At 45.6% G+C, this 27890-nt stretch overlaps 1 protein-coding gene, 1 long non-coding RNA gene and 1 pseudogene across 3 annotated transcripts in view; 1 reads left to right on the top strand and 2 right to left on the bottom strand.

Annotated features, from left to right (window-relative positions):
• The first annotated feature begins 467 nt into the window (after positions 1 to 467).
• LOC120613498 (NHP2-like protein 1) lies at positions 468 to 851 on the top strand (annotated as a pseudogene).
• A 13455-nt stretch (positions 852 to 14306) lies between these two features.
• LOC120613406 (uncharacterized) lies at positions 14307 to 19076 on the bottom strand. Its single transcript, XR_005655696.1, has 2 exons — positions 14763 to 19076; positions 14307 to 14559 (listed from the first exon to the last, which is right to left on the bottom strand). It is a non-coding gene; the product is annotated as an uncharacterized LOC120613406 (long non-coding RNA).
• Positions 19077 to 20146: 1070 nt separating this feature from the next.
• Positions 20147 to 27890, bottom strand: part of DPYSL2 (dihydropyrimidinase like 2) — a 105596-nt gene continuing 97852 nt past the window's right edge. For both annotated transcript variants that reach the window (XM_039876152.1, XM_039876153.1), the window contains exons 12-14: positions 25231 to 25410; positions 24269 to 24434; positions 20147 to 22680 (exon numbers count right to left, since the gene is read on the bottom strand). In XM_039876152.1, coding sequence (XP_039732086.1) covers positions 22589 to 22680; positions 24269 to 24434; positions 25231 to 25410 — 438 coding nt within the window. In that variant the 3' untranslated portion in view covers positions 20147 to 22588. The remainder of the gene's footprint in view (positions 22681 to 24268; positions 24435 to 25230; positions 25411 to 27890) is intronic.

The following is a 27890-nucleotide window of genomic DNA, read 5'->3' as shown; positions in this document are numbered from 1 at the left end:
TGCCCACAACTCCAATTTTTATCAAATCAGTGCTATCAGAGGCATGAGTGTCAATGAAACATAATATAATATCTTGTTGCAGTTCAGCCGTAATCATAGTCACCAAGGAAAGAAACTTCCAAACGCTGATTTCTCAGCTCTTCCTTAAGTCATAAGGAATCCGTTCCAGGTGTCCAGTGTGAATGTACTTCCTATGAGAAAGGCAAAGTCTTGTGGCTGATAGAAGGGACAAGTGTGTTCTCACACTCTAACTTGAACTCGACCCTAACTTATTAACTCAACATTGGTCTGGATTTCTAGAACTGTAATTTAAGTTCTATTTGTAAGTTCTAGAGATCTACAGGAGCAAACAATCCAAATTATCTGTGTGACCTTTTTAATACTAAAACAATAGTGGTTAGCAAACTAATTTACTACGCTTAAAAGCTGGTTATGATGAGGAGAAGCGAGACCACGTAACCGCAGCCATGACTGAGGCGGGTGTCAATCCGAAGGCCTACCCTCTCGCAGATGCCTGCCTCGCCAAGAAGCTATTGGACCTCGTTCATCAGTCACGTAACTACAAGCGGCTTTGGAAAGAACCAGTGAGGCCACAAAGCCCTCAACAGGAGCATCTCTGGGTTCATTGTGATGGCTGCACACACTGAGCCCCTGGAGATTGTTCTGCACCTCCCGCTGCTGTGCGAAGACAAGAAGGTGCCCCACGTGTCTGTGCGCTCCAAGCAGGCCCTAGGGCGGGCTTGTGGGGTCTCCAGACCTGTCATTGCCTGTTCCGTCACCATCGAAGAAGGTTCACAGCTGGAGCAGCAGATCCAATCCATTCAGCAGATATGGAAAGGCTCTTAGTCTAAACCAGTGGCCTCCGCCACGCTCTCCCACTGACTCCTCCCCCCGGGTTGTGTATCACATTTTCTGTTAGCATGTAGTATTTCCAGCTACTTTCTATTGTTATAAAATATAGTAGTACTAAAACTTAAAAATAAAAAATAAAAAATTTAAAAAAAAAGCTGGTTATAATGAGCATTCTGAGAAGCTTTTAAATGATTTCATATTATCGAAGCCTGGAATCAAAGCTCTGAGTCTTGTGCAATCCTCCCTGAAATGTCAACGAATCCACACCAACAATTTCTTGTGTTTTTATGTTCTGCCAAGAAATAAGTCACAAGACTATGAATTTTCTATCGGCAGAAATAAAAATTAAGCCTACTGCAGTATTGAAAAGTTTTTCTTGAGATTGCATTAAATCCAGACCAAAATCCTGTGTGTTTTGTAGACACATCTGCACTAATTACAAATTTTATCGGGTGATATAGCGTGAGCTTCCTGCATAACTGCATTTTTTTAACTGTATCCCTTTCTGACAAATGTTTTTAGCAACGTCTAGAATGCGAAGTAAACACTTGAGCTGTATGACTTGGTTCTCCCTGAATCTCCCAGAAATTGAGATGAGATACTCAACATTTTAACAAATTGAGGTCTGCAACAGGAGCTCCAAAATATGAGTATTAATGCCACAGCGCCATGCCTCGGTTCTCCTTGATGCTGCAAAAATTTGTTACTTTACACACAGCAAGTCCATTTGCTACTAACAAACTAGTAGCAATGCTCTGTGCTATGAGCTTTAAGCAAGAAAAATGGACTTCATTAGAGCTATAACAAGTGTAGACAGAAATATGCAAACATTAGTGTCCTTGTCTAAGGGCTAAAAGTGTGACCTCTATTTCTCCTTAAACTTCAAGGGATCTGCTGCAGTTAGTTTCTGCCATTTTGCTTCCCGAGAGCAAAAGGGTATCTTTTGTTTTTATTTTTAGCCTCATGGCAGGGACATGGAAGGCACTAACATCCCTGGATAGCCAGCATTCAAAAAAGCATCCACATGTTGGCCCTCATCATTTGGAGCCAGCTTCAAAGCTCCAGAGCATCTTCCAACTTTTGAAAAGCACACCAAGTTGTATTAAGTCTCCTTCAGAAAATTTGTTTTCAAAGTTTTGTAGCTTCTCAAATGAAGACATTAGCATATTTTCTTTGTCCAACAGCCCTAACTATGGCGACCCTTCAAAGAAGCTTCTAGACATTGCTGTCACTCACCAGGTGGACAGCACAGGTGGAAGTGGTTGTTCATCCAGTTCTCAGGGAATCTCCAAGGAATTGACTCTAGCTGCTTCCCTGGAAATTGAATTACAAGAGCAAACATGCTTGGGGCAATAAAATGAAGGTATTGGCATGCTTTCTACTTAGTCATCAGCCTAACAGACATCAGCTAAGACCCTGCAGTATTGGATTGTAAGCTCAGTTATTTCTCTCGCCGCAGTAGCCTAAATACTTCCATGAATCCCTACTAGCTTCTACTATGAACAAACAGAATTACGGGTATAAAAAGTGATACATTCCATAAAGGTAATAAACAGGGGGTGGGGTATGAGAGAGAAACATTTGGGGGATCAGGGAGGGGCTGGGAAATCTGGCTTGAGTCACTACAATGGAAAAAGCTTTTACTCCAGCTTCTATATTCAATCCATTTCATTCAATGCAATTAAAGAGGAGACTAGGTCACCTTCAGGAAAGACCTCGCAACATTGTCACAAGTATATATTCCTTCCAGCCTTCTCCCAAAAGTCATGTAACCCTAACAAATGCACTAGGAAAGGAGACTGCCCAGATTTGGGGGTATTATAAGACACTGGCTTAGAACCAATGCTTATTCCTAAGGACTTGAAACATCTCTGTGATCCACAAATCAATGTGGGGCATTATAATGAACGGCAAGCTGACCAGTGGAATTTTAGCTCAAGTCTAAGTCACAGGGGCCCAGTAGGTCCGAAGCCCTTCCTCACAGTCATTTCTTCAATTCCCGAATGTGCAATTAGAACAATTCTCACATCGGCTCTCTGGCCCATAAGGTGAGAGCTACTATGGCAGGAAGGACTAAGCAGAGTCCCAGAAACATCCCCTCTCTGCTTGGATGGTAAACCCAAAGCGTGCTACATCCTGAGAGGAATTTGCAGAATTTGGTGCCTCTGACAGACTTGAAGGAAGAAGGACTAGTGATACCACTTTTTTCTTCTAACAGGTCTGTTTGTCCTGCCAGGAGGTGGCTAGATCTCGGAGAATGTCAGTTACTGTAGGCTTAAATGGGTGTTGGCTTCTAGGGCAGCTGCTGCTCCACGTGTGAAAACTTGCCTGGAGCAAATCCAAACAACTCACAGCATCTCGTGTGCAGTGCTCGACGTAGGTGGCAGATGCTTGGTTTTCTCCATGCCGGCTTCCAAGGACTGCCAGAGGCAATCCGCTTTGATTGGCGGAGCCAACAGTACACCTTCAAATTTGGCCAAAGGGTAGAAATATTGATAGTCTTGACATCCCACAAAAATCATGCTGGCCCACTGTACTGAAGACATTACGCAGATTGGACATGATGCCCAAGAAATACCTAGCAAGTACCTTCGCTGCCCTAGTAAGAAGACAAATGCAAACCAGAGGATGAGACATGAGTCCTGTGGTCAAAGCAGGTGTCGGGATACCCTCTCCACAATGAAGACACATCATTGCCCCTTTTACCTCTTGCCACTGGGGGGGAAAAAAAGATGATAATGCTTAGCAAGTCTTTTTTTTTTTTCTTTTAAGAAGGGAACATGTCACATTAAATGTGCTGTTCTGATCCAGCAGGCGTCTGGTTTTGAGTAGAGACCAGAGGCCAGGGGGGTGTCTGCAGCAGGCCCAGGCACCAGAGCAAGCTGCTCTGTCGCTTGCCTCTAATGACCCAGAAGATCCATCATGCATGAAGTTTCTATGGAAACTGACACTGTGGTATGAAGCCTGTGACAAGCTTCAATGGAGGAGTCATAGTGCAGAACCTTAAGGTTTATGAGCAAAACCTTGTCCTCATCCACAAATAAATATTCTCCTTTTGAGAAATGGCTTCTGGCTTTCTTCTGGGCCTGATAGGGACCAAATACCTAGCCATGGGATAGCATATGGTTATGGTCCTGAGCGTCCCATCATGAACCGGTATTATCCAATACACTGAGTCATAACATCAAAGATGCACATTTCCAGGTAGAAATGGCACAGGTACTTGCATGAGCAAACATCTCAGACTCCCTTGACATTTGCTCCCATTCAGTCTGTTCTTAGAACCTTGTGCGGATTTGCTTGGGACTCATTGACTGAGAAGGGAAAAGGCTCTGCCCTTGTTTCAGCTGGATCCGTACAATATGTGCCCCTGCAATAGACTGCTGCTTACTATAACCCACTCAGGAGTGTCTCTGAAAAAAGTCAGGAAGAACACTGATCAGAACATGCATTGCCCTCTTTGGAGAGGTAGCCAGTGGCACAAGTCTACTCTGGTTCACGGGGAAGGGCTGATGGCTTGGTGGTTGGACAGGGACTTAGAAAGAACAGGTTTGGAAAATTGGTGACAAGGCTGTCTGGTGACAAGACGTATATGGGTGGATCTCTGAGAATGAGCATGGGGTGTGGAGATATATGTATCCCATATGAATGCTAATTATAGGGCATCACTGCAGTGGAGGTTCTTAATAATTTGGTGAGAGTCAGCGACCACTTTCCCAGCCACCCAGCTCTTTCTCTATATGTGCATGTGCAAGAGGCTCTGGTGTTGGAGGTGGAGGCTGTCTTAGTGAGTCTGTGCTGCTATAACAAAATGCCATAGACTAGGTGACTTAAACAACAAAGATTCATTTCTCACAGTTCTGGAGCCTGGAAGTCTAAGATCAAAGAGCCAGAACATTCAAGATCTGATGAGGGCCCTCTTTCAAATTGAAGATGGCCACCTTCTTGCCAGTGACCTCATGTGGTGAAAAGACAGTGAGCTAGCTCTCTGGCCTCTTCTTCAAAAGACACTAATCTCATTCATGACGTCTCCACCCTCATGACCTAATCACCTCCCAAAGGCCCCATCTCGAAATAGCACCACATTGTGGATTAGATTTCAACAAATGGATTGGAGGCAGGGGGCCACAAACATTCAATCCACAACTGGGGCTATGCCTGAACCCACTAACATGGGCTTCTCTCCACCAAGGCTGACAGAGCTGCTGTCACTGCCTAACCTGTCAATCATAGAGATCTGTCTTATGCCACCTTTTCCTGGGAAGGCCAAGCAGCTGCTTGGCAGCAGTTCATTATATTGTGAATTTATTGTTTAGGTTACAGAATATTCCAGGAGGACTCTAACTAAATTTGGGGAGTAATAGACATCACTCAGAGATGGATGCCATCCATAATTGACTCCCAGGAGGAGGTGCTCTTCAGATTTCGGGTTCTCCTCAAAGTGGGGAGGAGGCCAGAGTCACAGCAACTTTATTTACATGAAAGATCATTGCGTCTGATTAGGAGGAAGCATAAAAAATGTTTTTGTTGTCATTCAGCAGTTCAAATGTGTGTAGAAAGCTGTGTATGTGGCTACTGAGTACCCAAGAGGCAATTTGTAATATTACGCTTTTATCTTTTCCAAATCACACTTCATATTCTGCTCTGTGAGGCTAGGACTGGAACTCTGCAAACTAAATTTCAGCAGGCTCCGTTAGGTTCCACCAGAGGGACCAGGAGAAGGAAACTAGAAGGCTGGCGGAGGAAAAGGGCCACGCGCTGTCCGCCCACGTTCCCCGCACGCCCCACGGAGCCCTGGCATCAACCGCTCTGCTTCTGTCTTCTTTCCAAATGTCCAGAACCAGCCACGGGTGGCCCCTCGTCAGAGAGCGAGCCCCGGTCCACAGAGACGCCCCTCCAAGTTCCTGTTTGCTGATGATCTCACCCCCTCCCCTTCCTCGCCAGGCCCTAGATGTCATAGCTGCTCCCTGCCGTTGTTTCTGGCCGAGTGTCACCTTAGTTCCTCCTTTTGGCCTTGTCACTTCTCCAACTCCTGGTTAGTTCTCTGTGGGGATTTTCTCTGTCGAAGCAACGAATATCGTTTCTGTTTTCCCACCTGGACCCTCACAGATACTGAACAAAATATATAAGCATGTGACTAAAAGACCACGAGCACTATGCAAGGGGGAAGGGTTGCTTCGGTGTGGCGACCTCATGGGTGCTCTGTATCTTTCTCCAAATATTTCTAAAGTCCTGGTATGATCGGTTTCATAACTCTGAGCCCTTTACAGAGGACAGTGTGTACCCTGTGTACCAGGGCAAGCTGTCCGATGCGTAATTATAGGTAAGGAGGTCAATTTATGTAACTCACTGATGGTAATGCCAGACGGGAGGGGACAGAAGGCAAGCACTAGGAGAAAAAGCAAATAGAATATTGAGAGATGCTATCGAATGGAGGAAAAAAATGTTTTCTGGTAACAGAAAAACGATCCCAGCACTGCGTTTTATTACATTAAACGCTCTGTCTCTCTCTTTTTCTTTCACTGCCATTTGGAAGTGGATGGAGGACGCAAGTAAACGGGTACTCCCAAGAGAAGCTGCGTTTCCAGAAGCTCTCTGCGAGGCAGCCTGCTGATCTGGCTTGACCCTTCGTGGGGGCAGGACTGCAAACATTAGCGCCCTCTGTTGGTCAGGACTCTGAAGATGCATGAGTGTTAAGGGCTGAATTGTGTCCTCTCCAAAATTCATGGGTTGAGGTCTTAACCGCAGTATCTCAGCTATGACCTTTAAAAAGGTCATTAAGATTAAATGAGGTCATTTGTCTGGGCCTTGGTCATTTGTGGTGTCCTTATGAGAAGAGGAGATTAGGACACAGACATACACACACAGAGAAAAGATGCTGTGAGGACACAGGGAGAAGATGGCCATCTACACGGCAAAGAGAGAGAGGCCTCAGAAGAAACCTTGATACCTTGATATCAGGTATCTTGATATCAATACCAGAACTGTGAGAAAGTAAATATCTCTGATTTAAGCCCCCGAGCCTGTAGTATTTGTTATGGCAGCCCTGGCAAACTCATGTACTATATCTTTGATTATCATGGCCAGTGCACTCGATTTAACCCGTCCAGAAAAAAAAAAAAAATGCATGTTTTGTTATTGGACAGGGCTGCGGCCCCAAACTCTACCAAGTCTCCTGCTCTGAGAATTGGGCTGGATAATGAACTGCAAGGACTTGTCATCAGGTTGCCTCAAGTCCGAGGTGGACTGGCTTTCTATTCCAAGAATGAGCAACGTGAGGCAATGTGGCAGAAGGCGCCCAGCTTTGGAGTCAGGCAGATCTGGTTTCAATCCCAACTGTGACACTTGTTGCATGAGAAAGCAAATCAATTCCTCACGGATTCCTTTCCTGTAAAATAATGATACTAATATTTACTCTACTGTTATGGACTGAATGTTTGTGTCTTCCCTCGAATTTATACATCAAAGTCATAACTTGCAGTGACATTCTGTTTGGAGACGAGGCCATTAAGGAAGTAATAAAGGTTAAATGAATTCATAAAGGCAGGGATCTGATCCAATAGAATTAGTGCCCTTGTAAGAAGAGACCCTAGAGACACCGCTCCCCCTCCAGCCCTCTGTCTCCCCTCTCCACCTCCCTCCAACGACGCACGCTGAGGAAATGCCATGTGAAGACATAGTAAGGAAACAGCCGTCTAAAAGCCAGGCAGAGAATGCATACCAAAAACCAAACCAGCTGGACCTTGATCTTGCACCTCCAGCCTCCAGTACTGTGAGAAAATGAATTTGTTTTTTAGCCACTCAGTCTATGATATTTTGTTATGGCAGCCCAAGTTAACTAATACACCCATAGAGATACATTAAGGGTTAAATAAGAGAACATCTAGCCATCTAACCCAATGTTAATAAATACTAGCAGTGCTTATTAAAAATCTGAGATTAGCAGTTAGAAGTGAAAGGTGACTTTATTTTCTAATGGCCAGAGTTACTCAAAATTGAAGGGGATGCCTTGCAGATGTGACTGCCAGCATGGAGAAGTTCAGGCATAGGCCAGAATACCTTTAGGGGGCATTGACACAGAGATGATTCAAGCATTGAAAAATGGTTGGAGAACACGTCTTTTCAGCTTCTTTTCAACCCCAGGGGTTTTTGAAAGTTTGCACTGGGATTTTAAAGTCTTTCCATGCAGACTTAATATTCATTTTCTCCAGATAATAGACACTCAAATCTATAAAGTGATGGTCAATGCCATAAAAAATTATCAGAAAAGATGTCTTTGTTGAGCTATCCTCCTGTGTGTGTGTGTGTGTGTGTGTGTGTGTACGCGCGCGCGCGCTCACGTGCGCGCTTGTAGTTTTGAAAATTCCTGCTTTTGTATTTCTCTAATCTCGGTGTAGCAAATTTTTCACAGACTGCCTGTGTGGTGATGGTAATATCACATACACATACACACAAGGAAAAAGGCCAATGAAACAGTTAATCTGTGACTTCCTTAACTACCTGCAACACACCAGGGCTGCCCTAACAAATCTCCCCCTTTTTGGCTTATCACAAAAACGTCTTCCCCACCTGAAGTTCTGCATGAGTGTTAAGGGTTGATTTTATTATTTAGCAACCGGGGGTCTTAGTCCAGCGGCCACATCTTAGCCCCAAACGTGTCTTGACATCTTCCTCCTGCAGGGAGACCACTGCACAGCCAGCGCATGCCCATCACCCTGTCCTGGTGTGCGCCTGCGGGACATCCAACTTAGGCTCTCATTCTGGAATCCCCCTCACAGGACAAAGAATCATCACCGCGAGTCAGACTTACGTATTTTTCTCCGTGTGGCTTCTTCTCCTTTATAAAAGCCACAAACAGAACACTGTACTAAGCAGAACTCCATCGGTTTTAGTGCCTCTCGTATCTATAACCCGTTTGGAGTGGTGATTCCTTCGTACGTGACTTGAACACCTTTGAATTGTGTCAAAGATGGACAACTGTGTGAGGCTGGCCGCTGTCAGCCCTAGATAATTGCACGGACCAAATCTGTTAGAACCTTGAGACTGAGAACCATGAATTGTGCTTGAAGCGCCCTCTGGTGGACAAAGAGAATGCTGCCTCTTGGTGTCGTCAAAATTGCTTTTAAAAAAAGTATTAAACTGCATTAAATCCATTTGATAAATAAATTTAATCAAGACAAGCATACTGCCTTGTCTTCCAAAATTAATCAGTAAGTTTATTTAACATTATTTAAGTACAGGTACGGGATTAAAGACACCTTGGGTTTGACTCCCAGCAAAGCCATTTTCCAGATGTATAAACCCAGGCAAATTATTTAAACTCTCTATGCCTCGGCTTCCTACTCTATCAAATATCTCATTTTATTGTTTATCGTTGTGATAATTAAATGGGTAAATATACCCAAAGTGCTTAGAACAGAGCCTAGCACTAAAATAAATGTTAATTCTTAATCTTAAAAGGTGCTGAGAAGTCAGGTGTCTGATTGAAAGTTACCTTATCCAGAAATCTTCTTTTGTTAACCAAGGGCCCTGCTTTGATCAGTCCCATAACGGCCAAATTCTCTACCTCTGAAACTGACACAAATAATATAAATAAATAATAGTAAGTGTCTGAGTAAGGCTATTGAGACAGCAGCATTCTTGAATCAAATAGATAAAAAGCCAACTATTTTTCAGGGAGTTATACTACCAAATGAACAGCCGGCCCAGACTAAAAGGGACTGTGACCGTTCAAGACTTAAGAAGATTCTTAGGCTGATTTGGGACCCAGTTGATGTAGCTCCTCAAACAACCTGCTCATGAAACCCCAGCCACCGCCCCATTGATTCATCTTTTCTTCTCATATATTTTTTATTGAGACGTAATTCACATACTATAAAATTCATCCATTCAAAGAGTACAATTTGGTGGGTTTTAGTATATTCACAAAGTTGAGTAACCATCAACACTAATTCCAGAACATTTTCATCACCCCAAAAAGAAACTTTGCACTCATTAGCAGTCACGCCCACCTTCTCCCCTCCCCACAGCCTCGGAGGGGTACTAATCTACTTTCTGTTTCTGTGAATTTGCCTCTCCTGGGCATCTCATATAGATCGTACAATAACTGGCCGTTGTGTCCGGCTTCTTTTGCTCAGTGTAATGTTTTCAGTGTTCACCCATGTTGTAGCACATATCAGAACTTTGTTCTTTATATGTCTGAATAATACTCCATTGAATGGATATGCCACATTTTGCTTATCCATTCAACAGTTGATGGACCTTTGGGTTGTTTCCACTTTGGAGCTAATATGAATGAGTAATGTGCATTCATGTATGTGTTTTTATGTGGACATATGTTTTCAATTCCCATGGGTATACATACCTAGCAGTGGAATTGCTGGGCCTTATGGTACCTTTATGTTTAAGCTTTTGAGGAACCACCATACTGTTTTGCTTAGTAATTGCACCATTTTACATTCCCAACAACAGTGTATGAGGGCTCCAATTTCTCGACATCTTCGCCACAACTTGTTATTGTCTTTTTGTTTATAGCCATCTTGGTGACTGTACAGTAGTATCTTATTGTGGTTTTGATTTGCATTTCTCTAATGAATAATGATGTTGAGTATCTTTTAGTGCTTGTTGACCACTTTTAGATCTTCTTTAGAGACATGTCTATTCAAGTCCTTTGCCGATTTTTGAAAATTGAGTTATTTGTCTTTTTCTTGCCGAGTTTTTTAGAATAGAAATGTTGCACACTGCATGTTTGGGCACAGGAAGCCGGAAATAAGAGAGGACTAGGGACCAATACCAGAAAAGTGGCAGCTGAATGTTTAATGAGCAAATGGTGGAACTGAGGCGTGGGGTCAGGGTCAGTGACTAGGTGTCAGCTTCAAAACACAAATGTGGTTGGTGGCATTAAGGGTCATACCTGAGCCATAAAAACCACAGTGGCCAAGGTTGAGTAGAGCAGAGCTTGGCTTCAGAAGTCCGTGGCCCCCTGTCCAAGCACCTTTGTCCAGCTGACACACTCTGATCTGAGTCTGTCTGCATCGGGAGGTAATTTGCATATGGTGTCAGTCAATAATCAGGAGAACAGAAACGGCTCTGGATGTTTAGAGTAGACTGGGGTTTCATGCAGTGAATTGGTTACAAATGTGTTGGCAGAACTGGAGAAATACAATAGGATAAGGGGGTGGGAATTCTCCAAAGACCGGACAGCTGCTACCTGAGCTGAAGCCACACTTACTCCTGCTATGGTTTCTGAAACTCTGTCACTGTAGCTTCAAGTGACACTGCCAGTGCCTACCATCACTTGATACTGCTTCTGTTTCCTGAGCCAGAAACAGAGAGAGGCTGCTCTCTATCTTGTGTTTTCTGGTTTCCCACAAGTGCCTTCCATTGACAGACTTTCCCTGGAAAGCAGTTAACAAGGGAGTCTGCAAATGCAAATTTTGGACTTCCCGCCCCCAGTAAAACAGAGGAGAGACAGAGGGCAGCAGCGATGCTGAGCACCAGCAGACAGCATCTCACACACACGTTGTGCTCTTATCGTTCCAACCGGCTAGAAGACTAGGGAAAATATTGTTGTGATGGACACCTTGCAGAGAAATGTGGACAAAAGAGATGCCATTACATCTGTTCTCACCTAGTCACATGAACTGATTTTGATCCATCCTGGAGCAAAGAGGGAAAGTAGCTGCAGAAGCTGTTTTCCTGAAAGTCTTTCTGAACACAAGCCAGTAAGGCCCAAGTGATGGAGCATAACAAATCTGGAGGATCAGGTTTGTTGGACTGTGTGCCAGTGCTTAAATTCCTAGGAGCACGAGAAGCCTGCATGAACAGCCCACGTTAGCTATAAGGATACGAAGGGTCGGACCCTTGTAGGGATCTGAAGGGAATCAAGCTGCCAGATCATAAAAGTTAGGTCTGTGTCAGAGCAAACCAAAGCCACCTGCAAATCTAAGTGTGCAAGGGAGCCAGGGAGGAGACTGGCGAACACGGGCAGAAAGAAGCGGACACAGAGACGTCTGATTACGAAAAGCAGGAAGGGGGCCGCCCACGAGCCATCTCATTTTCTCACCTCGGATTCCTATGAAAATGAGAGCTTTATAATCAAATTCTGTGGAGTGAGGGGTTCCCCGGAAGGGTGAGCTGTTGGCCTAGAGTGGGGTGCTAGTGAATTTCTCCTCTCTTCTCCACAGGGCTCCTTTCCACCACCCCCATCCAAACCAGGGGTGAGCGGCGGGAGACAAGCTCACCGAGATCACGCCCCTGACAGGAGAGACAGGGCTCTTTCCCACGCCTGCGCACCTGCGAAGCTGCAAGAATTCACAGACCTTACGCCTGCTTGCCCCTCTGCCTGCACCAGAGCACAGCGAGGGAATTCCTGGGATGACCTGACACGCGTCCCTCTAAGTGTAAGAGATGCACGAGACATGGAGACAAGCGGGACCTGCTTCTCGCCGAGATCCTTCTGCCGCAGGAGGCTGGCTGGAGCAGTCCAGAGCTGCAGGATGATGGAGAGAGCAGCAGAGCACAGGACACGAGAGTTTTGTAATGCTCAGTAAACACCACAGAAGGTGGCCAGGCCGAAGCTGTCTTTGAGGTGCCCAGCCCAGGAGGGGGCCAGCTGACATGAGGGGAGGCAAACCCAGAGGCTGTGGGGTGCACTCCAGAGGAGAAGGGCTGGGGGAGAGTAGGATGCCAACCAGGTAGTGCACCCCTCCACGTCAGGAAACGGGGTGGGGTGTTTTTCCCACGTCCCCAGCTCAGTCTCTGAAGAAGCCACACCTGAGAACCACAGAAGAGCCAGAATTTGAATGCCTGCCCCAGAGAAAGCCTGCCACTGTTGCAAGCTAGTGTTAGCCAGGAGCAAACTGTAGCAACTAAATCAAAAAAACACTTTTTAATCCTTTCCTCTAAGCTCTCTTCCCTCTATCCCTTACATCACGATCCTGAAAACAACAGAGACAAAAGGAAATGAAGGAAGAAAGAGGAGAAATAGAGAAAGAAGTGACCGTGCTTCTTCCCCCACCACGGGTCCTGTTGTGGACTGAATTGTGTCCCCCACCCCCAAAAAACTCGTATGTCAAAGTTCTAACCCCTAAGACCTCAGAATGTGACTACATTTGGAGACTGGGACTTTAAAGAGGTAATAAAGTTAAAAATGAAGTGATTACGGTGGGCCCTAAACCAATAATAGAGAGTCCTATAAGAAAGAGATTAAGACACACACACACACACACACACACACACACACACACACACACACACACACACAGAGGGAAGACCCCGTGAAGACACAGGGAGAAAATGGCTACCTATAAGCCAAGGAGAGAGCCCTCGGGAGAAACCTTGACACCTTGATCTTGGACTTCCAGCCTCCAGAATTTTGAGGAAATAAATTTCTGTTGTGTAACCCACTCGGTGTGTGGTACTTCGTTATGTCACCAGAGCAAACGAATTCAATCCCTGAACCACAGACCAGTCTAGAACTAGGAGGGAGGGTAAAACTGAGATGGATGTGGAGTTTGGGGTTGGTCCTTTTCATTGTGAAATGAGGTTGTAGCTAGCAAAATGAGACTCGTTTCTGTTACTGAAAGCAGCCTAAATGCTATAGGTGCTGCAGGAGATCCCGTCAAAGGGCAGGAAGCAGGTCGCAGAGCCCGTCTGACGGCTGTGACGGAGGACAGACAGCCCGTTCCTGTTTGCGCCCCGCGAGCTCAGCTGTTCAGTGAACCTGTTGCACTCAGAAGAGTGTAGTGTCTTTCTGTTGCCTCTTTCTCTTCCGAGTCTTTCTTCTCTAATTATATATTTTCAGAAATTCTTTGGCTCAATTTTTCTGATTCCCAGAATGCTTTCAAAGAGAAAGGAGTCTTTAAAAGGCCATAACTTTTAAGAGCTGAATGTTTTTATGTCATTTCTGAATTGTGAGTATTCACCCATCTGAGAGTAAACAGGACATCACATCTCCACAAATTTTTCGCCATCAATTTCCTATCGGAACACCTCTTCTGAGCTATTTAAAGCCCTAGTTTATTGGACTATGGGTTCAATTTACAGAGCCATTTCAGGTATAAAGGCATCTGTATAAATCTGGACAGCGGTATACTCCCAGCCATGAAAGAAGGATGGTGCTAGCTCACTGGTGATCAATCTCAGTGACATTCCCTGGATGAAATGTATCCTAGGTCACAGTACTTAAGGCTCTTCTATTATGAGTAACAGATTCTGGTTAACTTTTGAAAGGGGAGGAGGAGTTTATTGGGAAACATGGAATAATTCTCAGAATCAAAATAAGAATTAAGGAGCCAAACCTAAGGAAAGCTTGACCCCAGGAACACACGGAGCAGGAATGCCCTGAACTCGTCCATGTGTGCTACGTTACTGTGACTCAGCTCCAGGGACTTCCTGGTTGGAAGTCTGCGTCATCAACATCAGAAAAAGGACGACAGGTAAAAACTAGGAGAGATGAGTAGACTTTGGTTATTAATAATGTATCAGTCTTGGTTCATTAAATGTAACAAACGTACAATAATTGTGTGAGATGTTAATGTTAGAGAACACTAGGTGTGGGGTGTATGGGAAGACTCTGTACTAACTTCACAGGACAGCCACAGGAAACACCAGAACAGGCTGCCACGGACCATGAAGAGTCCAAATCCTGTTGTGTCTGGTTGGCTCAATGACAACACTGCTGTAAACCATTAGAACATGGGCCACCTGTAACAGAAAGACCATCTTACCATAATGAGACTTTGGCCCCTAGTAATCAACTTTTTTAGTGACTCTTGTTAAATCTACACACCCACTTTATATTAATACGTAACTCTCCAAGTCATCCATTGCTCTCCTCATACACAGAATACAGCCCATATTTCTATGTAGCTGCCCGGGTGCTTGTTTAGGAGTGGGTTTTCACTGACCTTGGTGTTGCATTCTGTTCTCTTTTCATGCTGTTTCAAGGACTTAGAAACTTGCTCTTGCACAGCTCGTACACGGCTGCCACCTAATGGGAAAACTGTGTAACTGCCAGAACCAAGTTTTTAACTCTTCATTCCAAACTCTCAACAAATATTTTGTCAGCAAAGGCTGAGGTCTTAGGCCTGTCATCCAGGAGGAAAAGGGCATGGTGAGAGCAGATAGGACCCCACAGTAAACTGGAATTAAACATTTAAAGGCAAGCAAGTGAAAGACCACTCACTCATCTAAGTAAGAACCTGAATGACAGGATGCCAATTCTGGAATGGGTGGGGTGTGAAGAAGATGGAGAACTGGAAATGAGGGAGAGGACGAGCAGGAAGAATTCCAACGGAGTAATCCTTTGTGAACATTATAACATTTCAACAAGTAGCGCCATATAAGATATGCAAATGATTCACTAAGAACTGATAGAAACTTCTTGGAGAAGGAACAGACAGACCAGAGAGATAGAACACCTGGTCGCCTTGGTCTTAAGACAGTTTACATAAAAAGCTCACGTTCAACGATCAGTTTAGTGCCTTTGGAGTTGAACTGGGCCTGAGATATACAGAGAATGGGCCTCTGAGAAACCACTCTGCAGTAGCCGATTTCTCTATTTTTTTCTTTCTTCTATTTTCATGTTTTAAGACTCAATTCTTTGTGAAATCTCTCCCATTCCCTCAATTAGCTGCAACCTCCTGCTTGTGTGTCTTGCGGGTTATAGTTCCATCACAACCCTAATCACAATTATTTGTGCCCCTCTGTGGTGAGACCTCATTTGATCCATTTTCTATTGTCTTAAACATGCCCCAAACACCTGGGTTTAGTGGAGATCCACAAACTGTTCACTAGAGGGAGAATCATGGAGGTGTGTAAGTATAATTCATATCACACTGCCCTTTCCTCTCTGTCATGTAAGCCCCCAGCGAAGGGAATTTATAGATGAACACTGAAGACAACTGTGTTCAAAGCGAAGGCCATAACCAAGAGATCTCTGAGATGCCAGAATCCACAGTCTGTCATACATAACTGTACCACTTTGAGAATCAATTCCACATTATTCTTAAGATAAAAGTGGTAAGATTATCATCAAGTGGAGAGACACCTGGGCCTTGCAAGTAATCTTGTAATTAATCTGAGGGTGGCGACATAATAGCATTCTCCCTCCCACTTCTGTTTCTATCACCCCGAATTTCCTTTGAGGAACTACCTCTTCCCTAGTGTGGCAGAGACGACCTCTCTTGCTGTCCTGCGTCACCTCTCATAGCATAAGTCCAGAACATTTTTTTTTTTTTTTGCCTAAAGTTCCCCTTCACACCAGGCATGAGAATAGGATGAAACAAAGAAAGTGAAGGGGACAGGCATGTTTGGATAACAATAAGGACACTAGTGTGAAGCAGATTTCATTTAGATAACATAAAGAATTTAGTGAAAAAAAAACCTAAGAAATACAAAGTTGAAATCGGCAGACGAGGCCTAGGGAGGAGAAACCATTTTTATAACCAAAGCGGCTCATTAGATCTACTGATGCATCTGCCAACCTCAGTACCGGGTCCCCACCCGATGGGGTCTGGCACATGATGTGGACTGCCAGGGAGCCACTGCTCGGGAGGCCCTTCACCGTGATGGGCTGTTCCCGTCCTCTGGAGCTGGTGCTCTGGATGCGGACAGATGCAGGGGCTGCTGGCTGGCAGGGTTGCTACGGTGGGAGGTCAAAGCTGGGGTTTGTTCGACAGGTAAAACGGGAGGGCACGGGTTCAAGAAAATAGAAAGAACTAGTAAGAGAGCTAAAGTGCCTGCCATGGGGACCTAGTAAGATGCTAGGGGGAGGCTAATAGCTGGACGACAACCGAGTCGCAAGATTGAAGGTGCAGGGTGTCAAATAGTGGGTGTCGTGGGAGGGCCGGTCAGATAGGAAAGCTGGTCAGACCGGATGATAAAACTGAGAGCCCATCTCCCTACAGGTCGGCGGGACGCCCAGTCTGTCCCAGCAGGTGGCTAGCCCTTCTCGGACAATGCGGTCCTTGACTACATTCTGGGCTCTCTCCCCTCTTAGTATGTAGGCAAAGATAAAAGATGCGTGTCTCCAGCAGAGGGAGTGCAACCCCACGAATGAGTTGACCTCTGGTAATAGGCTTACTGTGAACTCGGAGACCTCTTGAATTGCTGAGGGTAAAAATGGTGAACCTTTGGAGTGATAGGAAAAATCAAGGGAAATAACAATCAGAAATGGAAAGTCCACTGTATATCGAGTCTTCTCTAGGGACGGATGGACCCTGAAGAGCTGTGAACAGCAGAACAGTAAGTTTTCCCCTCCTGCCTTCTTCTTGCCCGGGTTCCACACTTGGACCCTATTAAGGGTCCCCAGAGTCACAAGATAAAGCTGGAAAGAGCCAGTCCTGGGCAAGGTCATTCCTGCACGAGTGCAGCCCACTTCCCTCTGACCTCCACCCCATTGCCATCACACACAACAGGTTGCCAGATAGTTCTGTGCTGTGGGATGAAGTTTATTGGGATGAGGACTGTGTGTAACTACAGCACAGCTTAGCTGCTGAAGCTCATCACATAATCTCAATGTAATAAACTATATGAACCGTAAATCTTTACATAGCATAGTGTCTGGTCTTCAACCCCCCAAGTGTTCCTTCCACAGGCCCCTCACATCATGTTCAGTCCTGTGAGGAGGCCACGCTCCTCACTGCTAGGGGTGGCACCTGACTCCCCTTCCTCACATCAAATCTTCATAAAATGACAACATAGCCGAGTCCCTTTGCTCCTTTCCAAGCTGTTTTCAATAGGCATCATTTTATTCACTCTTGCAAGATTCTTATAAAAATTATGCGTAATTTACGTATATACTCATTTGTAATTTTTTCATCGAATCAACACCATTTCCCGAAATCTTGTATATAAAACTTAATGTGTTTAAATTATTAGTTTTCCTTTGCATTTTTTGTTTTTCTCTAAACCATTTTTCTCTTACATCTGTTTTATAGGTCTCTCCTTTCTTCTTACCTAGAGTCCATATATCCCCAAATTTGTGTTGGCTTCATGAGATCACTGTATTCTCTTCTGCAAAGCTCATTTGTCCACAATTTTCTGCCATGTGTCTGCCTACCTACCTGCACAGCCGTATTCTCTGCCGCTTCCCATCTCTCTCTTCCCCACACCTTCTAGGTGGGAGCTTCTTCATAGTAGAATAACAACGATTAAACACGTGGCCACCAGCCCCACTGAACAGGTTCAAAGCCTAGTTCTGAGCAAGTTGCTTAACTCTGCGCTTCTGTCTTATTTGTACAACAGCAAAATAATGGCATCGCTTTCTGGGTTGCTGCAAAGATTGAATTAATATGTGACATACACTTAGAGCGATGCCAGCACTTAATAATGTTAGCTATTATCGGTGACCTTGACCAATGCACTTTAACAATTGACACCATCTCTGATGTCTCGGAGTTCTGTGATCTCTGCAGTCAACTAAAGACCTTTGCAGACATCAGTCTTCTATTTCTATTTCATGAGAGACACTCGGGACACTATTTCCATCGTTCCTTTGCAGTCCTCTGCTCTGCGCCATATGGCTTCTTGCCCTTTTCGATCTGGACCTAAGCTGAGAGTAAGGCTGGGTAATGACATCTCTACCTTGCAGAGAATATATAAAGCACAGAGAAGATCAACAACTCTCCAAAAGACACATGCCTAATCTCAGTAGCGCCATCAAAACTTATCTCCACACCTGTCGATGGGAAAGGAAAAATCTGCCTCTTCTTAGAGTAACCATACTACAGAAATTTGCCAGAGAATCTAACTTTCAACTCATGGCAATACAAGACTAAAACACTTCCTAAAGGATATGTATTCCGCTTTTTCCAGATGCTCGAAAATCTTTGGATTAAATCACACCACCAGAGTTATGTATCTGGCTCTGTTGTTTAGCCACGTGGCACTCATGGGACTCCTCCGTCATTAGAGGACCTGCCCTCTGGCCATTCTCCTCCCTGCTCGGATGGACCCAAGCCCACTGCCAGTGCCTACACGGGCCTCCCTGTTGGGTCACCCTAGGGGGTAGAATTCACAGCTGGTGTGGACGGCCCTCAGAGTATCTGCACGCTAGGAGCAGGGCAACACGTGCCAAGGTGTCCACGGGCGTGAGGCCCATCTTGGGGTGGGATGAGGCCAAGGTGGTAGGAGGAGGATGGGCTGTGGACCTGGGATTTCTAACTCTTGTCGTAGGTCTTATAAATGTTAGCATGAACTTTGTGCTCCTGCCCATATTGCCGCTCCCGCCCACACACTGGACGGATTCGATTTTCCTGCATCACGGTGCTCTGCCATTGTCCTAGTGAAGGCCGCGTAAGAGCCAGCTGTAGGCACACAACTCTTGATTACTGGGGGTCCCCACATTTGCCCATGGGACTGAGGGCCAGGAATCTCTGAATTTCTTCTCAAGTACAAATTTAGCTTCTGATCACTATATTATACAGTCACCTGGCTCCGTCTCCTATTTTGTGGCTGTCACTAGAATGCTCAGATCTCCCTCAGAACTTGCCACCCTATGGCAGGTGGGTTGCACTAAACCCAGTCAGGCCTTATCTTGTTTTTCCTACTGTTATTTTCCCTTCACTCAAACACTCTGTTTACAACAGCCTGGTATAGTGTGTATGTTTTTGTAAATCACCTCATATCCTATTCGGATAGGGCTGGACAGAAAGAAAGGAAAAAAAAAATTTCATCAACCATACGATGGGCCCGGGGAGGCCCCGCACACACCCTCTTCACTCTGTTCGCAGAACCAGCAACGCCAGCACCAGGGAGCCATGGGGACCGAGCGCCTGGCCTGGCCTCGTGCCCGACATGCGCTCGTGGCACTTGCTTGGGGTGGAAGAACATGTGCTTTGTGTCCCAGTTTCCTACAAGCTCCTGGACAGAGGTCGGGATCCTACTCAACACGCATTAGTCTCCCATCTTCCATACCCCCATATAGCTTGAGACTTTTCCAGGGGAATAAGCCATAAGGACGCAGAAAGCCTGGGGGTCACCCACACTAGCCTATATGGCCCCACCCAGTTCAACACCCGATTCGGTTCACAGCTCGCTTCTGGAGCCCTCATAGCCTAAGATACAGTCTATGAATTTCTGACACTTAGCTCAGCCATGCCAAGCTCTGTCAGGGTTCAGATCTCAGTGGTCTGGACATAACAACCTGGGCATGCAGGAAAAACTTGTGAAGCAGGACAGTCCCCAAAACGAGGCCGAAGACGCCCGCGAATGCTTCAGGAAGGGAGGTTTTGCTGGAAGGCCGGGCCAAGCAGCTGCCTCCTTGAACATCTGCACACAGACACACCCCTGAAACGACCACATTTTGCTTTATTAGGTGTTCCATGGTAATATAACACAGAGTGCTTAAGGAATAATAAACACGAGACTTGTTTTTTTACCATAATTATTTTGCCATTAAGACAGTGGTTACAAAAAAAAAAAAAAAAAAAGTACTCTTCTGGCTACACACATTATCAGCTTTAGCACTGAAAGTTCCTCCATTCATGGGTCACAATCACAATTCCAAGGATTAAAAACCATCTACTGTTAAATCCTACACTGTTTTAGAGCATCAAGTCACTGCAGTTATTCAGTTCTGAGACACTGTCGATTTATTTTAGCATTTACATATGACGTTCATTTAACAGACACACAAAGCAAGCCAACAGGTAAACATGCTTACACAGCCTGCGGAAATCTTCAGGTTGTAAGTTGTTATAAGAAAACAATCAAAGTAAACAACCAAAATTACCAGGACCTGGTACAGGAAAAACAGGAAGACTCAAGTGAATACTAAAGAGCTGCGAGTGTTTCTTAGAATTGAAACAAAATTTTTTTTTCCAACTGGTTCAAATTTTCTCTAAGTGCAGGTGAGAGAAAAAGCAAATATATTAAGTTAACCAATTATTCTTTAAAAGTGCAATTTACTTTTCAAATAACAAATAAACAACAATAACAACAAAAAATAAACCCCAAAGGCAAAACGTGTGGAGACCAGTGGGATGGGGGATGACCTACTTGTTCTCTGTTATGCTTTTCAAGAGCAGATCTGGTTTTACACAAGCCCGCAGACACAGTATCGCTTCGGAGAACCGGTAAACACGCTGAGAAGGAAATGCGACACAAATCGGCAAAGACAGGAACCGGCACAAAGGCAGTGAGTGGAAAGGGTCACTGAGAGGAAGGACGCTGACACGAGGTCGCCTCGGTCTCTAAGGGGCCACATGTTTGATTTGTAAAGTTTTTCCCCCAGAACAGCTCTGACGTGACGTATCACTCATTAAATAGATGTTTCCCCTTGCAAAGTAAAATGGCCTTTCAGACTCCAACGTCCCAAGAATTGTCTGAGTTTAGAAGGCCTCCCTGTATTACATGCTGTCTTTTGAAATAATTGGACAAAATATATATATATATATGTTTTCCCCCCAAAGTGAAAAGCCCCAGGGTATTCTGCAATCCCAAAAGATACTTAGCTGGGAAACAGCTGGTTGTCGGGGGCCAGTCTCAACACCTCTGAGCTGGTGACAGGCTTGAGCCTGGTTGATTCACTGTGGTTTAGGGGCTCATTTTTCAGATGTGTCTGTGTCTTTACCAGTTAGCACTGCACAGAGGAAAAACTCTCACATCCTGTAGCCTCAGGCCTCTGTAACATCTCGGCACTGTCTGAGGGTCTATTCTGAACTCACGTGTGATGGTGTAGGTGGTAACTAGGTCCTTCCTGGCACCCGGGACGCGTCTCAAAATCACACGCATCCTCGCAATGGTGGGTGGGTAGCACCAGTCTTTTAGGGACTAGGACAGTGGGATTACTCGGTTGTGATGACAAAGCTCACATCCTCCCAGGCAGGTTCTTATGACCACAACAGAAATGGTAGACCTGGTCATTTGAAAAAACAATGGGGGAAGGAGAAAATAACAACGCCTCAGAGACAAGGGCTACAGGAAACACAAAGAAAGAGACCGATGTGTGAAAATAGTCATGGATGAAAAAGCTAGAGAGAGCTCAAGCTGGCTCAGAGAAGAGGCGAAGTGAGGAAAAGAGAATCGTCCAAAGATTTAATCTGCAGCAAAATCTAGGCCAAAAAAACCTACCCTTTATCAACAGTTGACCCAGCAGACTACGGAATGGTGATGTGGGCATTCTGGAACCTCACAGGAGGGACTCAACGAGTTTGCCAACCACCCTGAATCGGCCTGATGGTTACGGAATTGCATCATTAGGATGTCCAGTTCAAACCCCTTGTTTTAATAGTGAATTAGGCTTTCCAATTTAATATTAAAAAAAAAACTCTCCCCCTCCCCCACCACCCTTCTCCAGCCCCACCAAAAAAAAAAACTTTTTTTTTTAATTTAAAAAGAAAAAGGCAGCTCTGGGCATTTCACTTTATCTTCCCCCACAACAAAAAGGAAGGTGATAAGTACAGCAGAGGTTGGAGATGGAAAACACCCTCGGGCGAGTTGCTGCTTCGCATGTCTGAGTGTTGGATGCAGTCCCATGTGTGGGGTTGGTGGACAGACGTGGTGTGATGTTCGCAGATGTGTAGGGAAGTGGGTGAGCAAAATCAGTGACTCCGGGTGAGGGACGGAGTGCGGGGCCCAAGAGGGAGCCCCATGAACTGGCTGCCCCACAGTAACTATCACAGGCTCTTAAAGAAAAAAAAAGGAAGGAAGGAAGGAAGAAAGTCTCAGAATGTCCTCAGATGTCCCATCCCCCATCCCCCATCCCCAAGTAGACTGTGGCCCAGGACCTCTAGCCCAGGCTGGTGATGTTGGCACGGCCACCAGGGGGCGCCACGATGCGCTGGGTGGTGCGGCGAGGGATGTTGTCATCAATCTGAGCGCCTGTAGAGGAGAGAGGAGTGAGGGTCAAAACCAGTGACAGGAGCTCCCTCTTTAAACGGGAGTATAATACAGTTTGAGAGCAAATGGGCCAGGCCCATCCCCCATCCCCTCAAAAACTCACCAAAAGCTTAAACTACAAAGAAGGGATGGGCTTAAGATGGCCAAAGAATCAGACGGCACACATAATTCAGTCCTTGCAGAAGCCAGTTAGATCCGTTACTTGAAAAAGTAAAACTACATGTAAAATAATACTATGTTTCAGGCTTTCGACTGACTCATAGACTACAACCTGTCCCTATTCTCATTAGTCAAATTGAGTGTGGCTTTTCTGAAGGTATGGCCCTCTCTCTGGCATTCAGTTCCTCTGATATTATACAACTGTATAATCAAAAGCAGAAGGAACGACGGTTCCTTATACTTGAATGGACTGGTGACACAAGATAGCATGGACACAGTAAATTTTTTGAAAATTGGTAATCCATACCATGGCAACATTCTAAAAACCAATATATCTAACCAGAAAAAAATCTACCTGATTAACTGTTTAACATGGCATAGAAATCTGAATACCTATCTGTGGCTTGGAGCTGGAAAGGTGGAAGGGTTCTAGTCATGGGCCAAATGAAGGACTGGAAGGAAGTTTCAAGTAAGGAAGTTCTAAAATCTGGACCCTTTCCTCTCATCGTCCCTGACATCACATATTTTATCCAAGCAAATGGCTAACAATTCTCAAATGACTCTATTCTAAGCACCTTACACGCATATTAACTCATTTAATCCTCACAACCCCATGAGGTAGCTATTACTATTATACCCATTCTACAGATGAGACTGAGGCACCGCTAAGCAAGCATCTGGACTACGAAGTTAAGCTGTTGAAAGTTAAACTCCAGACCTCATAAGATGAACTACTACCATATACAGTTGACCTTGAACAATGCAGAAGTTGGCGGGGGGCGGTGGGAGGCAACCCCCTGTGCATTCAAAAATCCACATATAATTTTGACTCCCCAAAAATGTAATTCTGGTCAGCCCTTTGCATCTGCGGATTCAGCCAAACACAGATCAAAAACAGTATTTTTGATCTGCATTTGGGAATCTACAGTTGAGTTTGTGAAAACGTTTTTGATCCACGGTTGGTTAAATCCACAGATGATTCCACGGATGCAAAGGGCCAACTGTATTTATTGAACAAATCCTCATTTAAGTGGACTTGCACAGTTCAAACCCATTTTGTTCAAGAGTCAACTGTACTGCATATGCAGGGAAGAGAAGTCCTAAAATACCATCATATGCTTCTTTAGGACGGCCACGGGACATCGAATAAAGGTCCTCTAAATATACTGGGTATTCCACATAGCATATGCATCATGCCATTACATGTGATAGAAACTGATATCAAGATTATGAAACCCAATCGGCCATTTGCCGTGAATTACATCTCTGCTGATATTAGTATTTCCCACTTGGGAACATGGGAATGCCATTCATTCCTGCTGCTTCTCCTTCTACAAAAGGGATTCCAGACTCATCAGCCCCACCAAGCATGGCCTGCAAGAACTGGGTCCTCAGCAAACCATAACCATACCAGACAAGCTGAATCCAGACTGGTGCAGGTTCCGGACAGGTGGGGCCTGCTGCTTGGCCGGAGACGTCTTAGCCGAGGAGGCTGGAGTGACTGTCTTGGGTGTCACAGACACTTCACACACAGGTCCGTCGTACAGGCCACGAGGAACCCCTCTCAGCTCCGCCAGCTGCAAAATACGAGAGCCCCTCGACTTAGGCCATGTTCACAGAGGCTGCCTCCCTGACAACACTCCTGATGTGGCAGGCCTGTGACGTCTGGGAATGGGGGGCTCATCTTATAGAGGAGTACAGCGGGGGCAGATGTCGGCATGGGGCCAGCCCCAAGGCTCCAGGCCAAAGCTTCCCATAAGGTAGGTCATGGGTAACTGATTACTCTAAAAACTAAGTAACATTTCTTACTATTTTCCCCCAAGACACTTCCAAACATGTTATGAAGAAGATCTGGTCTCATGTTTTAAGATCTGGCCCCAAACTTTCTTTCCAGCCTCTCTCCCTCTAATTCCCTTACAGTGCCATCCATCCTGGCCTCACAGCCCCCAAGCTCTGGTGCTACATGTAGACTGTTCACCATGCCTGAAGCACACTGTACATTTTCTATGCTCATGACATTTTCTCTATCTAATTTCCTTATCTCCCTTCTCTGACCTGTCAAATGTCTACTTAACCCACAAGACCCAACTCAAAGTGCCCTCTCCCCATGACACATTCCCCCATGACTCCACAATGGTTCCTTCCTGTGAACCCCATCACAGCACATGTCACAGTCTCACTTGATTCTGGCTAGCTGTGGACGCGCCTGACTCCTCCGCTGGTATTCTGGGCTCCAGGAATAAAAAGACCATGTTTCCTTACCCCCAAATCCTCCGTACTCATCTTGATGTTCTGACTCAAAGTGCTTAGTACGTGTTTAAGAAAGCGAACTTAATCCATGACAAAACGATCCGTAAGATCAGAGCTACTCACTCTGCTCCTCGCCTTGATACGCTTATAAACAAAATCGGGGAAGGGCTTTCGAGGGATGTAGCGCCCAGAGCCTTCGGTGACGTGAAGGGTGCCGTCTTCTAGGACAATCTTCCCCTGGCTAATGACGACCAGCGGAGAGCCGCGGCACTCCATGCCTTCGAAGATGTTGTACTCGAGAGCCTGGAGGAAGGGAGCACAGTGAACCCCACAGGACACGCCCGGCCGTCCAGTCTGGCAGCATGCACTCCCTGACAGCGGACGAGAGAAAGGCCCAGGGCTGCAGTCCCTGTCCCAAGTGGCCACACCAGCAGCCACTTAATCTCTATGTCTTCATTTCCCTGTCCAGAATATGGAATAATCTTTTACCACCTCTCGAAAACTGGGGGGCACAAAAACTGAACAGAAAAATTGTATGGAAAAGCGTGAGGGTTTGTAAATGCCACACAAATAGAAGGAAAAGATTCCGCGTATTAGCAGCGACTTTGTTCTAACTCGAGCTCCAATCAAGTTCAAATGCAAAGGCCCTCTGTGACCGAGTTCTAAATTTAACTTTGAAATGGGTCATCCACAGTAGGTTTTCCCACTGGTTTGCCTGGTTTTCCAATCCGTTAACGATGTGGTGAAACTGAAGTCTCTAAATGAAAGGACTGTGGTGATTTAAGAGGCACGCCTTCAATAAGATGTTTGAGGTTTAATTTCCCAAACAACACAGCAGTCCTTTTGGTTTCAAGCTTTTCAGGGTAAAAAGAGCGACCTATCTGTGGGCCCTCTGGGAAAATATACTGGGTCTCTATAGGCAGTGAGTTTGTTTTTGGACAATAAGGCAACAGAGACCCGGGGCACTGTGTTCCACATTAAAAACTCCATGTGTCACAGCCCCATCTCACAGCTTCGGCTCACCCAGGACTGTCCCTAGATTCCAGAAGGCCTTCTGCCTGACCCGCTCGCAGGCACCAATGTCTGTGCTGCGCTCAGGACTGGACCATGAAGCGGAGGCTCCAACCATGAAAAGTGACTCAGGCTTCTGGGGGAATTCAGGCCAGGTTATCGGCACTAAGAGTCAGCCTGTGAACAGACAGCTGCAGCAGCGCCCTGCACTGCAGGATAACGTCTCTGCTCAGCGCGCTGGCTGGGAAGTATGGAGAGGCCCCGGCTGGCTCCTCGGCTAGTTCAATGTCAAAATGCAGAAGTACTGATTGAAAATGGCAATGAAGGGCTGTCAGCACCGCTCTGAAACTCTGAAGAGTCATGTGGAAGCTACCAAAAGGAATGAGGCAGAAAGACACTTGAGAGGAAGGCAGGGACTCTACATGGGGACTCCCAAGGCCCAAGTGTGTGTCCCCAGCGCCTTCATCGATTCTAGGACACTCCTCCCTGAAGTCAGAACGTGTCTTGCCGCAGATGGACCTGTGCAGTGGCCATCAGTGTAGACTGAACCAAGTCCTTCCAGGGGGACATGGGTTTGTTTTCCCCTGTAGCCAAGGGGATTTCCACACTAAAGCCATTTTACATTAATCTCTCAGCTGCAGGTTTTTCTGGACCCTGCGGGCATCAGGAACTCACACCTCCAACCTGCATGAGCAGCAGCTTTCAGTTTATATTCTCCAAGGAGACATTTTGTCCTCTCTGAACCCAAAGTCAAAGTCGAGGCGCATAAGATATTTGCCACCCCTTCTACATGGCAGATTCACCTCTCATTTACCCTACACTAAGCACAAGCTTGGTGGCACAACACCTTTTCACGAGTTTCCTAATACTCTCGTCTTGGGTGTCTTTTCCTTCATGGTGGTACATAAACTAATGGCATCTTAGATTTGGTGAACTCCAGAAGCTGTTTGCCTCTGGGCAAATCATTTGAGCCCCGCCGCAGAACTTCAATTTCTCCATCTGCCTCTCTCACAAAGCTTTGTGAAGATGACAACATAGAAAGCATCACATGTGTGTAGATCCCCATCAGGGAAATGTCAGCTGTGAAATGACGTTTGAAAGGGTGTGCATCACCCTTTAAGGGCTGGATGAAGCCCCATCTCTGCCATGTTACTCCACAGCTAACTGTCCATATTTGGACAAACTGCTCTTAAGCCCCGCTGGAGTAACGGAGACAACCTTCGACACGCTGCCATCTGCTCTGGGTCCCCACCCCACATCTGCCACTCGCCAGCTGTGTGACTCTGGATAAGTCCCTTACACTCCTCCAAGCCGCGGCTTCCTCATCTGTAAGAGGAAATGGCCCACTTCGCAGGAACGATGCTGAGATCGCAAAAACTAAGAGGGACAGAAGCGTTTAGCAAGCTGCTTGGCACAAAGTAGGCATTTAGAACATGTTCACTCATTCATTGTTTTTACTGCACCTTCCCAACAGGATTGCAAGCCTTTTCGTGTCAAAGAATTGTTAAGACACATATATCAAGTTTAGTTGCCTAAAAACTGATCATTAACACCTAGAAGAGCTTTGGGCCAACACCCATTTTTAATAAATGGAGGGAACCAGCCCCATGACTCTAAGTGACTTCAAATTGACAGGTCCAATGGTCAGATCTAGGTGTTTGGAGCCTCCTCTCTGTCAACCACGAAGGCAGTCAGGCTTCGTCACTCACCAGGTATAGATATTTTTAACCTACATCCACACGGGTTCCCTAAAATTACTCATCTGGCTGGAT

The sequence above is a fragment of the Pteropus medius genome, unplaced genomic scaffold (assembly GCF_902729225.1).
Source record: "Pteropus medius unplaced genomic scaffold, Ma_sr-lr_union100, whole genome shotgun sequence".
NCBI lineage: Eukaryota > Metazoa > Chordata > Mammalia > Chiroptera > Pteropodidae > Pteropus > Pteropus medius.
The sequence above is the reverse complement of the archived record's forward strand: the minus strand, read 5'-3'. Positions and strand labels throughout refer to the sequence as shown.